Source organism: Hypomesus transpacificus, chromosome 23 (assembly GCF_021917145.1).
Source record: "Hypomesus transpacificus isolate Combined female chromosome 23, fHypTra1, whole genome shotgun sequence".
Lineage (NCBI taxonomy): Eukaryota > Metazoa > Chordata > Actinopteri > Osmeriformes > Osmeridae > Hypomesus > Hypomesus transpacificus.
The window spans coordinates 2,434,075-2,447,835 of record NC_061082.1 but is presented as its reverse complement, the minus strand read 5'-3'; the positions used below and the strand labels follow the sequence as shown (position 1 = coordinate 2,447,835).

Below are 13,761 nucleotides of genomic sequence, written 5' to 3'. Positions count from 1 at the left end.
AGCCCTTATAGTGCAGATGTTGTAATCAGTATCATCTTAAAAATGATTCCTTTTAAATGTAAGTGTCAACATTTTAATAGTGTGAGAAGACCCTCAGAATTCTTACAAAACAAAACCAACAAACCAAAATGGAACCTGATGCATAGTGTGATCAGTTCCTTATGCATAGCTTGATCAGTTCCTGTCCTTAGGGACACTCCTGTGATCAACCTGGACAGCCCGAACACCCCCAGCAGTAAATGTTTCTCCAGCACAGCCTCCTCTGTGTTCCCAGGAGCTCAACCCAGACTCCACACACCCAGACTTCCGCCTGTGGTTGACCAGCTACCCGGCCGCCTCCTTCCCCGTGGCCGTGCTGCAGAACGGGGTGAAGATGACCAATGAGGCGCCCAAGGGCCTTCGCGCCAACATCGCCCGCTCCTTCCTCATGGACCCCATCTCAGACCCAGAGTTCTTCTCAAGCAGCAGCAAGCCGGTCAGTGTGTGAACGCGTGTGCATGTATAGTATGCAGGCATCGGAACCGGAACCAAAACCTTTGTTGTGAACACAACTTAATACATAAAAGCTTAGTGTTTGACCTCATGTGCCTGTCAAACTGCATCCTGCTATGTTAAATATATGAACGTGGTGCTTAGGGTGACACGTGGTGTGATAAGTTAGTGGGCTGGTATAAAGCTGTCACAGACTATTTAAGAATTTGTGTTGTCTGTCAGGCTGTGTTTAAGAAACTGTGTTGTCTGTCAGGCTGTGTTTAAGAAACTGCTGTATGGCCTGTGCTTCTTCCACGCCCTGACCCAAGAGAGGAGGAAGTTTGGTCCTATTGGATGGAATATCCCCTACGAGTTCAATGAGACTGATCTCCGCATCTCTGTCCAGCAGCTGCACATGTTCTTAGAGCAGTATGAGGTACACACTGTATAGTAAAGATGTGTCCATCTCACTCTCTCTCTTTCTCTCTCTCTCTCTCTCTCTCTCTCTCTCTCTCTCTCTCTCTCTCTTTTCAAATGTCTGCTTGATGTTGCGCTGCTAACTCACTCATTGACAGTGTATAAGCTATAGGGAAAACATGACATGGATTTCAGGAGAAATGGGTTTCGCTAATGTATAGTGTAAGGCAAGTCGAATGGATTTGGGAAATGGACTGGCCGGGATTTGATATTTTTGGAGCTGGACAGAAAGACTTACGCTACTAGCAGTCAACGATATTGCCCGCATATTCTTACAGTATGAACAAATATTTGGGGGGACTAATTGTCCTTCTTTAAATATTGGGGGGTACGTGTCCCACTGTCCATATATATATTACACACACATAAACCCTCGGCTACAGTTATGGTTGAGTTATGTTACTTGTTGGAGTGGCGTTAGTATGCTAAACTTCTTTTCATTTGGTGTTCTGATGTGACTGATATTACAACATAATCTGATGGCAAATGAGTTCAGTGATATAAACGCTATTTGTGTAATGTTAATATCGCTTGATTAACAGACTGGCACTGACCCTTTCTATGATCAGGAAAAACATTTTCATCTCCAAAATTATACATTTTGGGATCATCAACCCATCCTGATGAGAAGTAGCGGTAGGCTTCGGTGCTTTTAAATGCCTTAAGGGCTTCCCCGGTGTATGGAAAGGGCAGGTTTTTACTATACTTTAGTGGAGTAAGCAGTTCACTTGTCAGTAAATAAGGATCAAAACCTAAAGTATGAAAATATTGTTGCTTTTGTCGGTGGTAAGGTGTGCTATTTTCGTGTGCGACATCATCCATTCTCACTGAGGAGACCCAAGGAGAGGCTTTGAATTGGTCCCCAAGATGGCGGCCGCAACAAAAAAGTCACGAGACTGAAACCCATGAATATAATCCGTCATATACAACACAGTTTCTGGTCACGCTCCTTCTTATATGCAAACACTCATTCAATGAATCGCTCTGCAGGAAGTCCCTACATGGCTCGGGGGTGGATCCAACGGGCTGCCAGATATCTTCCCTCAATCACCACTCCCCTCACCTCTTCCTGCCGTCTGCCACAATATATATACTGTATATCTCACTGTTTTCTATCTCTCTCTCTCTGTCTTTCTCCCTTTCTCTCTCTCTCTCTCTCTCTCTCTCTCTCTCTCTCTCTCTCTCTCAATCACACATCCTTACAAACCCCTGTATGGCAGCTTCAACACACACACACACTTTTTGACATTCACAAGGGCTGTCTCTCCACTCGAGAGTCCCTTTCATCATCCAGATTCAAAACCCCTTGACATTTTCCAACCACGGGGACAGCCACTGTGCCTGTCTTCCTCCCTCCAAAACAAGGGGCAAAACAACTGATCAAGAACATCTTTGAATGCGTTGACATTTCCCTTTTGTAACCAAGATTCAGCTCCAACATTTGGAGGACAAATCTCTTTCACAAAATGCCACAGGCAGAGGTTTTCCCCCCCTTCAACCTTTCTTTTGTCCTCGAGTCCAGATTAACATTCAAATGTATATTATTGTATTTATTGTGAGTCTATTATTGAATGACAAAAAGGTGTTTTGTCCAAGGCTCAAAGTTCATTCATTTAATGACAGACAGACTGCATTCAATGTTGTTGCAGTAGTCTATATGATTTCAGGAGTGCTGTGTTTACTAGCAATCGTAAACAAATTCAAATGGTGGTTTCTCTGATGTAAATGTCAGTCTGTTCTTAATGCACTACTTCCTGATGGCTCCCCTTCACACAGGAAGTGCCCTTTGACGCCATCCACTACATGACAGGAGAATGTAACTACGGAGGTCGAGTGACGGACGACTGGGACCGACGCACCCTGCGTACCATCCTGTCCATCTTCTACACCCCCAAGATCATCCAGGACCACGACTACAAGTTTGACCCCAGCGGCCTCTACTACGCACCCGCAGAGGGGGATGTAAGAGACCAGATCTAAAACTTGACAATCTGTTTTAGATAATGGCCCAAGTCTAAATATTTCCATTGTGTTTTAGACCTGTCAGATAAATAATTTCTTCAGTTTGTCTTCAGTCATTTGATTAGGTTGTTGTTTTGGTTGAATGCCTTTAAATGTTGCATGGGTCAGTGTCTTTGTTTTAAACTCTGATTTTCATAAGTGTTTTGCGTAAATGTTATATTCCTCACATTTTTCTGTAAGGATTAAAGCTGCCCTACCGGCCATGAAGACCTGAACGCATGTTAACATGTAACATTGATTCCCATAATTACATTAGCACAAATGTACCTCACTTATATCCTTGATCGATTCATAATAATTTTCTTCATGATGCCTTGTCTCATGGTTAATGATGAGACACCTCAGTTAAAGCTTAATGGAATGTGAATGAGAACTGTATAGACTCAACCTTATATTAACCAAGTACTTCACATACTTCCTGGAAGGTTCGAACTACATTGATTCAAACATCACAAAAAGTCACGGATGTCACTTGATTTAACTGAACCAGAATCCAGCAGGTGCCCTTTCAAAGTAGAAATAGGTCAATAGGTTTAACTTTCTTAAGTTTGATGCTCTTTCTGAGATATCTTTAAAAAGTCATTAGGGGATGAAACTTCTATAACAAGGCACAGCGGGCCTCTGTCAGTGATGCCATTTCATTTATTTGCCAGCACTTGTATAATCTATGCACCATTTTATTTGGCATTTTCCCCACCTTGCTATGTTTTATTCATGAGCTTTGATTTACATAGTCATTATTATAAATGTCAGCAGTCACAGAAAAGGGCTTTATTACTAAATGTCTTTGTGCTGCTTTAAAACGTGCCCCCCCATGGTGTTTATATAACACAGTATAACACATCATGGTGTTTTGTGTCTTGGTTGCAGTATAACAGCTACATCGATTACACCAAGGCCCTTCCTCTCAACCCGTCTCCGGAGATATTTGGAATGAACGCCAATGCTGACATCACCAAGGACCAAACAGAGACGCAGCTCCTCTTCGACAGTATCCTGCTCACACAGGTACCCTGTCTGCTACTAGGACGACCTCCACTGTGGTGTGCCACAGTGGAGGTTTATATTAACATATTATCAACATATTATATTAGCAACTTGTATCCCAGTGTTTCATTCCCACGAGGTTTAGAACTTTCATTAGTTGTTTAGTTTCACCAGTCATATTATGACATTTTGATCTCTTGAGTGTGTCAAAAAATGGAAAGACATTTTAGTGAAGCAGGCATATTTACGTAACGTTTTGCCAGCTGTACATGGACAATCAGTCATACCACAAACCAACAAGTAGTTTAGAACAACACGTTAAACAGATTCCTAAGTGAGAATAACAGCCTTCCTAAAGGCCCTGGCTGCCTATGGCCCTGACATACACAATAAACCCGAGGCACCCCCACTGTCCCAAATGCTCAAATGAGTCCGACTCTCAAGTGCAAATTTCCAGGGAAATGTCCATCTCTTAGGTTTCCAACCTGTTTTGTGTATAGTATATATTTGCCAAACTTTAATATTTGATTATTTCCCATACCATGCAACATTAATTAGACAAGGGGGAAAAAACTCATAAATATTGATTCTGTTTGTACAGTGTTATTTCAAAGATGAAAGAACATAAACTCCCTTCTGTAGCCTATAGAAATAGATGTGCTAGTTTGTCTTACTAGACTAAGCTTTGATATGAAGTGAAACTATCACTGGCTTTGGTGAAACTCATTGATCCTCCTCCTTAGAGCCATGTTCTCCAGGTGGCTCAGGTTAACTTCTTTACAGCCCCTCGTTCCCGAGGAGTAGCTCTGCATGAGGGCGCTCCGGTTCTAACCCTCCCTCTGACTGAAGCATGTTACTTCAGCCAGGGGAGTCCAGGGGGAGTCCAGGGGGAAGGCAGGGAGAGATTAAGATTTGACTAAAGCACTTTTGGCTTTACTGAACATTTTCCAAGGGCATGGTTTTATGTGTGATTTATTTTTGAAAAGCTAAGAGTGTGCACACACCTGCATACACACAACCACACACACCAACATGAAACACTTATACGAAAACAACAAAACATGTATTCATGGATGGAACATAGCAATACCCTTAGGCATGAAGAAAGACAGATCGACAGTTTCATGTAGAGAAGTGTAGACAGTTTCATGTAGAGAAGTGTAGACAGTTTCATGTTCCTCCCGGGCATTGCTTCGTACAGGACTCCAAAGCCTGGTGCTGATTCCTAGCGCTACTCTCACAAAGATTAATAATGACTCCAGTCAACTGTGAACTTTATTAGCAGGTAATATGGGACCATTAGTCTAAATGACCAATAAACAGAGAGAAGCTTCATACGGAATTAAACTGCTATTTGTCATTCCTACTGTAACCCTGTGCCATTATCCAATGATTATTCATTACCACTGGCTTGTGACAGAGCAAAGAGTAGGTAAATATTGCAAATGAAGGAATCGTACATTAGGATGAATGATGTGAGTCGAGGGAATTGTTAATATCTGTTTATTTGCCTCAAGCCTTACAAGTGGAATTTTGATAGTATCCTTATTTTTTAGCTTCTTTTACTGATTATTTGTGCGTGTGTGTTTGCAGGGAGAGTTAACAGTAAGTACATCACAGAGAGCATTTCAGTAGCAGCAGGTCAGTAGCAGCAGGTCAGTAGCAGCAGGTAAGACAGCAGGTCAGTAGCAGCAGGTCAGTAGCAGCAGGTCAGTAGCAGCAGGTAAGACAGCAGGTCAGTAGCAGCAAGTAAGACAGCAGGTCAGTAGCAGCAGGTCAGTAGCAGCAGGTAAGACAGCAGGTCAGTAGCAGCAGGTCAGTAGCAGCAGGTCAGTAGCAGCAGGTCAGGTAAGACAGCAGTTCAGTAGCAGCAGGTCAGTAGCAGCAGGTCAGTAGCAGCAGGTAAGACAGAAGCAGGTCAGTAGCAGCAGGTCAATAGCAGCAGGTCAGTAGCAGCAGGTAAGACAGCAGGTCAGTAGCAGCAGGTCAGTAGCAGCAGGTCAGTAGCAGCAGGTCAGTAGCAGCAGGTAAGACAGCAGCAGGTCAGTAGCAGCAGGTCAGTAGCAGCAGGTCAGTAGCAGCATGTAAGACAGCAGGTAAGACAGCAGGGAAGACAGCCTCAGTCTGGAGCCATGCACCAGTAGGTAGTGTTTATGGAAGAGGACAGGTGAGTTGTAGCTTCAAACTTGTCTTAAGTTTTAAGTGTTAATTTGTCAAAAAGATTACACAGAGTGTATCTTAGGTAGTAGAGTTGTAGAGACAGAATATAAAGTTGGACACTTCATTGTGAAATGAATAAGATTAAGTAAATAAAGAAAGGGATATTCAGGATGAATTTTGTTGAAAAAATTGTCAAGAGACGATGAAAGTGAATCAAAGTGAGTTTCTGTCACTGTTGCAGAATATTAACATTAGGAATTGAAGACACCTTGAGCTTTCTGTTGTTAGAGTCAAGAGATGTGAGGCTGCCCCAGTGGACAGTATTGTGTACATAGACAGTATACATTATAATGGGTTGACAGTATAGACGGTATAATGGGTATATTAACAGTATAGACAGGACTGTGGATCATTAAATCTTTCTTTGATAACTAAATTGTATTTATATTGCTTTGGAGCCCTGTTTTTGCAATGTCAGCAACCACTCTTTGTGCAACAATCGAGTTCTCTGGGTATCTCTAGAAATGACCAGCCTCCACTTGTGTTTAAGTCAGGAATGAATGACATGTCCACTTGACTGGGTATCACTGTGTGTATCACGCACTTGTTCCGGGAGTACAGCGGCACTCAATAAAGATTTGTTGAATCCAATGTTAGTTTATTTACTCAAGGAACACAATGACACTTGTTGAGGGACTTGTTGCACTTGTTGGTTAGTTGTAACTGATTTAACTACTTGTACTCGCTGTAAATTATATTATTGTTGCTTGCTTTCCTACAGGTAAACTCTTGCACTTTTGAGGTTCATGTTGTTTAATTTGTAATTTGTCCAACTACATTCTCTCATGTTTCTTCCCATTGGCACTTATTTGCTTATCACAATGTATGCTCATGTTTTGGCTACCCGCAATGTTTTTGGAGCTCGTTGTTTATTATCAGTGACCTATGCACTTGTAAAGCTCTCTCTTGGAAGTCGCTTTGGATAAAAGCGTCTGCTAAATTAATACATGTAAATGTGCTCATGTACTGTCTCCCCACTACCCTCCCTCTACCCTCTCTCTGTACCCTCTCTACCCTCTATCCTCTCTCAATCCTCTCTCTCTACCCTCTCTCTCTACCCACCCTCTCTCTACCCTCTCTCGACCCTCTATCCTCTCTCTACCTTCTCTCCCTACCCTCTATCCTCTCTTTGTACCCTCTCTCTACCCTCTCTCGACCCTCTGTACCCTCTCTCTACCCTCTCTGTACCCTCTCTCTACCCTCTCTCTGTACCCTCTTTCTACCCTCTATCCTCTTTTTGTACCCTCTCTCTACCCTCTATCCTCTCTATATACCCTTTCTCTTCTCTCTACCCTCTCTGTACCCTCTATCTACCCTCTCTCTACCCTCTAACACCACCAGTCGCGCTCCTCCGGGGGCGACGCCAAGTCGTCAGACGACATGGTGTATGATGTGGCAGCAGATGTCCTGAGCAAGCTGCCACCAGACTTTGACATTGAGGCGTCCCTGCGGAGGTTCCCCACCAGCTACAGCCAGAGCATGAACACTGTGCTGGTGCAGGAGATGGGCCGCTTCAACAACCTGCTGAGAGTCATCCGGGACTCCTGCATCAACATTCAAAAGGCCATCAAGGTACACAGGCCACATGGCCTCTGGAGATAGTCTTTAGTTTGTCATTACTTCTATTAGAATCTTTTTACACTTTGGTGTTCTGGTGGTAGCTAGACAGTTGGTGTTCTGGTGGTAGTTAGACAGTTGGTGTTTACATTTACATTTAGTCATTTAGCAGACGCTCTTATCCAGAGCGACTTACAGTAAGTACAGGGACATTACCCCGAGGCAAGTAGGGTGACGTGCCTTGCCCAAGGACACAACGTCATTAGGCTCGGCTGGGAATCAAACTAGCGACCTTCAGATTACCGATTCCCTAACCGCTCAGCCACCTGACTCCCGACATTGTTCTGGTGGTAGCTAGACAGTTGGTGTTCTGGTGGTAGCTAGACAGTTGAGTGGCCCTTTCAGCTCCCCCAGCAGAGCCCCCCTTCAGCTCCCCCAACAGAGCCCCCATTCAGCTCCCCCAGCAGAGCCCCCCTTCAGCTCCCCCAGCAGAGCCCCCTTTCAGCTCCCCCAGCAGAGCCCCCTTTCAGCTCCCCCAACAGAGCCCCCTTTCAGCTCCCCCAGCAGAGCCCCCCTTCAGCTCCCCCAGCAGAGCCCCCTTTCAGCTCCCCCAGCAGAGCCCCCTTTCAGCTCCCCCAACAGAGCCCCCTTTCAGCTCCCCCAGCAGAGCCCCCTTTCAGCTCCCCCAGCAGAGCCCCCCTTCAGCTTCCCCAGTAGAGCCCCCTTTCAGCTCCCCCAGCAGAGCCCCCTTCAGCCCAATAAATGTAGAGTATTGTATTCCTGACTTTGTCTTTCCGTGTGTGTGTGTGTGTGTGTGTGTAGGGCCTGGTGGTGATGTCTGCAGAGCTGGAGGAGGTGGTAAACAGCATTCTGAAGGGCCGTATACCTGGGATGTGGATGAAGAGGTCGTATCCCAGCCTGAAACCACTGGGCAGCTACATTAATGACTTCTTGGACAGGCTTAAATTCCTCCAGGTATGTCTGTCCAAACCCATAGCATACACACACACCTTCACAGGTATATACTAAAGATATGGTATGTATGTGGAAGGCCAACTTGTAGCATGAATAGATATTGATTCTACGGGACATGGTTTATTTCCATATTGTTTCACATTACACTTTTTAACATTGCACAAAAATGCAAGTGTTACTAGGCTTGGGTTACACTGGTGGAACCAAGCTACAGTTTCTGACAGGTCTGCACAGGAGTATTTCAACACTTTTTCATTAAACGAATCCCCTCGCATAGACAGCCAAAGAAATGTGAACAAGTTCTCTTCGATATGCACCATTAGCGGACTCTGAAAGAGACGCATTGAGCAAATAGGGTACTTTCCCCATCTTCTCAAATGACCCTCGTATAAGTTTGCAGTCTGCTAGTTCCGCTAATGACTAGCTCCTTCTCTCTGCTCTCTCTGCTCTTTGGACGGTGTGTGTGTGTGTGTGTCCTGGTGCTCAGTGCTGGTGCTGGAGTTCACTGTTCACTCAAGTGGAGATGAGGACTGATCGGTCTAGTTCTTAGTACACCACAGGATCAACTGTACATGACACCCTGCATGTAGACCCTGGCCGGCTAGGGGGAGAACCATCATGTGATACATCATGAGCTGGTCATCTGACCGCTGTGTCTGGCACGCAGACACACTCTTGAGTGAGGCTGGTAAAGTCAGACTAGCAGGAATACACTGTACCAGGCTCTCTCTCTCTCTCTCTCTCTCTCTCTCTCTCTCTCTCTCTCTCTCTCTCTTTCACTCACACACACACTTAGTGAAATTGGTGAAGAAGGTTGAGGCAGTTAGCTGTCAGTGCTCTGGTGAGAGCTGAGGTCGGGCGGCATCTTCATAGGGTGTCCCAAACATACACGGCTGATGGAGCGACCTATTCACACCCTCACACACCACGGGCACTAAACAATGCCTTCCTATTGCTGCTTCCCACACATGTCTAACATTGCTGTCTCATACTAACACTATCTAGTGCTCTGCTGCAGTCTGCCCCTCTGGTTCACTGGCAGGAGAATGATGGGCCTGATACAGCTCTCTGTGTTAGATCATTTAAAGTCCCCCAACAGTGATTTTTTTATTTTACGCAAAAATGCTCTGCCACTCCTCACTGACATGCCACATGCAGGTACATCCAAGGTTGTTGACATGAGAGGCCGATGTGGCATGAGAGGCCGATGTGTATAAAATCCAACCATTTTGCACTGGAGCTTCTGGGTTTGTTTGCAGATTACTAGACAGTGATTGGCTTGAATTTGTGACAGCAAAAATCTCATTTGCACAGTACCATTTCAATCTCAAGTGCACCTATACTTCCAACTTCAGTAGAATATTGTGACAAAAGTTCTATTTTTCTTAAAAGCTCATTCACTCTGAAGCAAAACCATACCACTAAAGAGGAATGTTCACGTGTCCATGAAATCCTTAAATGGCTAAACCAATACCAGATTCTGGTAAAAACACCTTTTCTATGTTTCTTTTTTTCCAGGATTGGTATGACGAGGGAACGCCAGCCATCTTCTGGATGTCTGGTTTCTTCTTCACCCAGGCCTTCCTGACCGGCGGCCAGCAGAACTATGCTCGCAAACACACCATCCCCATCGACCTGCTCGGCTTCGACTTCCAGGTGCTGGAAGACAAAGAGTACCACCATCCCCCTGATGATGGTGAGAGAGCTAGAAGATATAGTCCGGCTGGGATAGTAGATATAGTCTACCAGCACCCCCCCCCCCCCCTCCTAGCATCAGCCCATCCCATCCCCCTCCTAGTACTCCCCCCCCCCCCACCTCCTCCTAGCATCAGCCCCTCTCCATGCTCAGAGTAAGGCTCTAGGAAACTCAATCTAATATCCACATTAGAGTCACATTCCCATCAGTCCCCACTGCTGCCATCAGCCTGCCGTGATGCTGCTTACTCCGGGAGGGACACACTCCTACGTCCTCTAATATTGCCTGCCACTGACAACCCTGTGTGTGTGTGTGTGCCTCCCATGACAACAAATGTCAGAAACAAAGATGGTTTGAAACGTTTCTGCATACCTACTATTTCAGCTATGAAAGGTAAATGTGTTGTGTGTGCCTGTGTGGTCTGTGCTTGTGTTTCTCTTGTCGTCTCAGGGGTGTACATCCGAGGTCTGTACCTGGACGGAGCCCGCTGGGACAGGAGCAGCAAGCTCATGGCTGAGTCTCACCCCAAAGTGCTGCATGATGCCATGCCTGTGGTACCACATCACGCACACATACATGACGCACACATCACACACCTGCACGCACACACCCACACATCACACACATCACATACAGACCTTCTAGGAGAATGAACACACCGTCTGAGCTAAATAATATCCAGCCATGGATTCTGAAATGAAGTCCCGTGATAATATGAATGACCAGAGGGATCCCAAACACGTGAAGAAAACGTCTTAATCTGCACTGGTTGCATAACATAACCCACCTTCTATTACCCACCTCTTATAACCCACCTTCAATTGCCCACCTACTTTGACAGTAGTTTTGTGAATATACAGTTTCAAGCCATTTGTCATAATGTCAACAAATTTGTGAATTTGCACATTTATTTGGATGTGATTGAAAGATGACAAGTGTCGGTGATCGTTCTCAAGTGGTGTTCATCACTGCTGCTGTTGCTGTTGTATCAGTCAGTGGTAAGATCAGCGTAGCAGTCAATAAACGGGACATAGGAGGTCACATATGAGACAAATCAATTAGGCCCAATATAAGGGCCAGTTGGCAACCCTAGTCACGATGGTAACTGGACACATCATATTAATACATTAATACAAAAATACACTATAGACACACAGCACATTTGCCCTTTATGACGCCGACAACTTTAAACATCTCCCTCATATGTGGGCATGGGTGATCAGGAATGTCTATTCTCAGTCATGTTGACATCGCTAACTTCTTCTGTCTCATCCATAACATTAGCCATTCTTCTTGTAGCCTTCTGCCTTGCTCCATGGTAGCTTTATAGACTAGCTTGCGTTTGTTGTACGTGATCGCCAGGAAATAAAAAAAAGGCGTGCAATGACAAGAAATAGTTTTGATCATGCCACCAAATACAGATTAAAACTGAACAAGCCTGGTTAGAAAATGTAAGAAGTAGAAAGTACATATAATAGTGTAATTACAATGTAATAACAACATAATAACACCGTAATAACAACAACATATTAACAATGTAATAAGTATAAAACAATGTAATGTAATGATAGTGTAAAAACAACTTTAAAACGAATTTTTATAAATGTGTAATAACAGTGAAAAAGTGTAATAATTGTTGTTATAAATATAGCTGCAAACAGCAATGAGGTGGCCAAGCAGTCAAATGACCCATAAAAACATTTTAGACATCCTCAGAAGAGGGTAACGAGTACACGTAGCAAGTTTGGTGTGAATCCATCAAAGATTTGCTGAGATACGACCCAACTTCCTGTTTGCTGGCTTAACGGCACATTTTGATGTCCGAAACATTTATGCTTCCTGCGGCCACGCCAAGTGATCACATGACACCAAATTGTTTGGACATCCTCAGAAGAGGGTTCCGAGTCATCATACCAAGTTTGGTGTTGATTTCTCAAAGATTGGCTGAGATATGACTCAACTTCCTGTTTGGTGTCTTTGCTGCCGATTTTGATTGGCTGTACCGGACGGTTTTGAAAATCAATGTGACGATGATGTGTGCCAATTCTGGGGAAGATTTGACAATAATGTGACGATGATGTGTGCCAATTCTGGGGAAGATTTGACAATAATTGAATGAGGAAAAGCGATGTTTCCTTAAAATACAAAATGGTGGAAAATCTATTTAACACGAAATTCACGTCATGTTGATATGGGAGTCAGGTGGCTGAGCGGTTAGGGAATCGGGCTAGTAATCTGAAGGTTGCCAGTTCGATTCCTGGCTGCGCAAAATTACGTTGTGTCCTTGGGCAAGGCACTTCACCCTACTTGCCTCGGGGGGAATGTCCCTGTACTTACTTTAAGTCGCTCTGGATAAGACCGTCTGCTAAATGACTAAATGTAAATCCAGGGAAACCAACGGTACATTTTTCAATTGGTCATACGGTTCAAAAGTTACGTGTGTAAACACAAGTCCAACTTTGACCCGTTGGTGGCGCTAGAGTGCTTGAATGGGAGACGCAGCTTCGCTGCTTGGCCACCAATAATAATAACAACAACATCATAATAACAGTGTCACAATAGTATAATAACAATATAATGAGTGAAAGTAAAACTTTCGCAGAAAAGTAGTGAAGTAAAGTACTGACATCAGAAACATTCTGTATTTCCACCAGGAGACCAGAGACATATGTATCTGCATGTATTTGCAGACTCGGGTGTATAGAAACAGATGATCTTATCTATATTCTGCTGCGCGTTAACTACAAGGTGCCTTATTTTATCAGAGCACAATACCCAGGGCTCCGGGGAGAGGAGCTACCTTAAACTGTGGACTAAAAAAGTGGGCAGAAGAATGTTCACGGTGCTGTGTTCAAAGGCTCTCTGAGCAATTTCAACAAACTCATCACGCCCTGAAACTAAGTTCGCCCTTCTCCTGTCTTTCTTTCTCCTGCTTCTCATTTGTTTTTTAGGGATTTCTTAATTATGACTCGATACGGTGTTTGAATACTGTATTAAGTAAAAGATTAAAATAGATTGCTAGTGGCAGAAGTGCAGAAGCTCTGAAACAAAACAGAACGGATTGCTTTGTAAGTTTCCAATGTATTCATATTTTTAGTAATTGCCCTCATAATGCATGCTGGGGTTATGAATAATGTACTAGACCGGCTTTTTCATATTCAGACATTTCAGGGGAACTTATTAGCAAAATCAGTTTTTGACAAGAGCAGAAGTTAATAAAAAATGTGTTTATTATTTGTGGGACAAAATCACAACATAGTCAGCAGGGCTGGCTTTGAAACGCTAATATTGTTGGAGCGTCTTATTGAATTGGAGCATTTCTTTGCCTGAAACTCAACAAACTAGCTTTGTGAGAA

At 44.0% G+C, this 13,761-nt stretch overlaps 1 protein-coding gene across 1 annotated transcript in view; it reads left to right on the top strand.

Annotated features, from left to right (window-relative positions):
* Positions 1 to 13,761, top strand: part of dnah7 (dynein, axonemal, heavy chain 7) — an 83,572-nt gene that overhangs the window by 68,970 nt on the left and 841 nt on the right. Inside the window, exons 55-62 of the mRNA XM_047047282.1 lie at positions 275 to 475; positions 746 to 907; positions 2,725 to 2,910; positions 3,841 to 3,978; positions 7,519 to 7,749; positions 8,557 to 8,709; positions 10,228 to 10,405; positions 10,856 to 10,959. Coding sequence (XP_046903238.1) covers positions 275 to 475; positions 746 to 907; positions 2,725 to 2,910; positions 3,841 to 3,978; positions 7,519 to 7,749; positions 8,557 to 8,709; positions 10,228 to 10,405; positions 10,856 to 10,959 — 1,353 coding nt within the window. The remainder of the gene's footprint in view (positions 1 to 274; positions 476 to 745; positions 908 to 2,724; positions 2,911 to 3,840; positions 3,979 to 7,518; positions 7,750 to 8,556; positions 8,710 to 10,227; positions 10,406 to 10,855; positions 10,960 to 13,761) is intronic.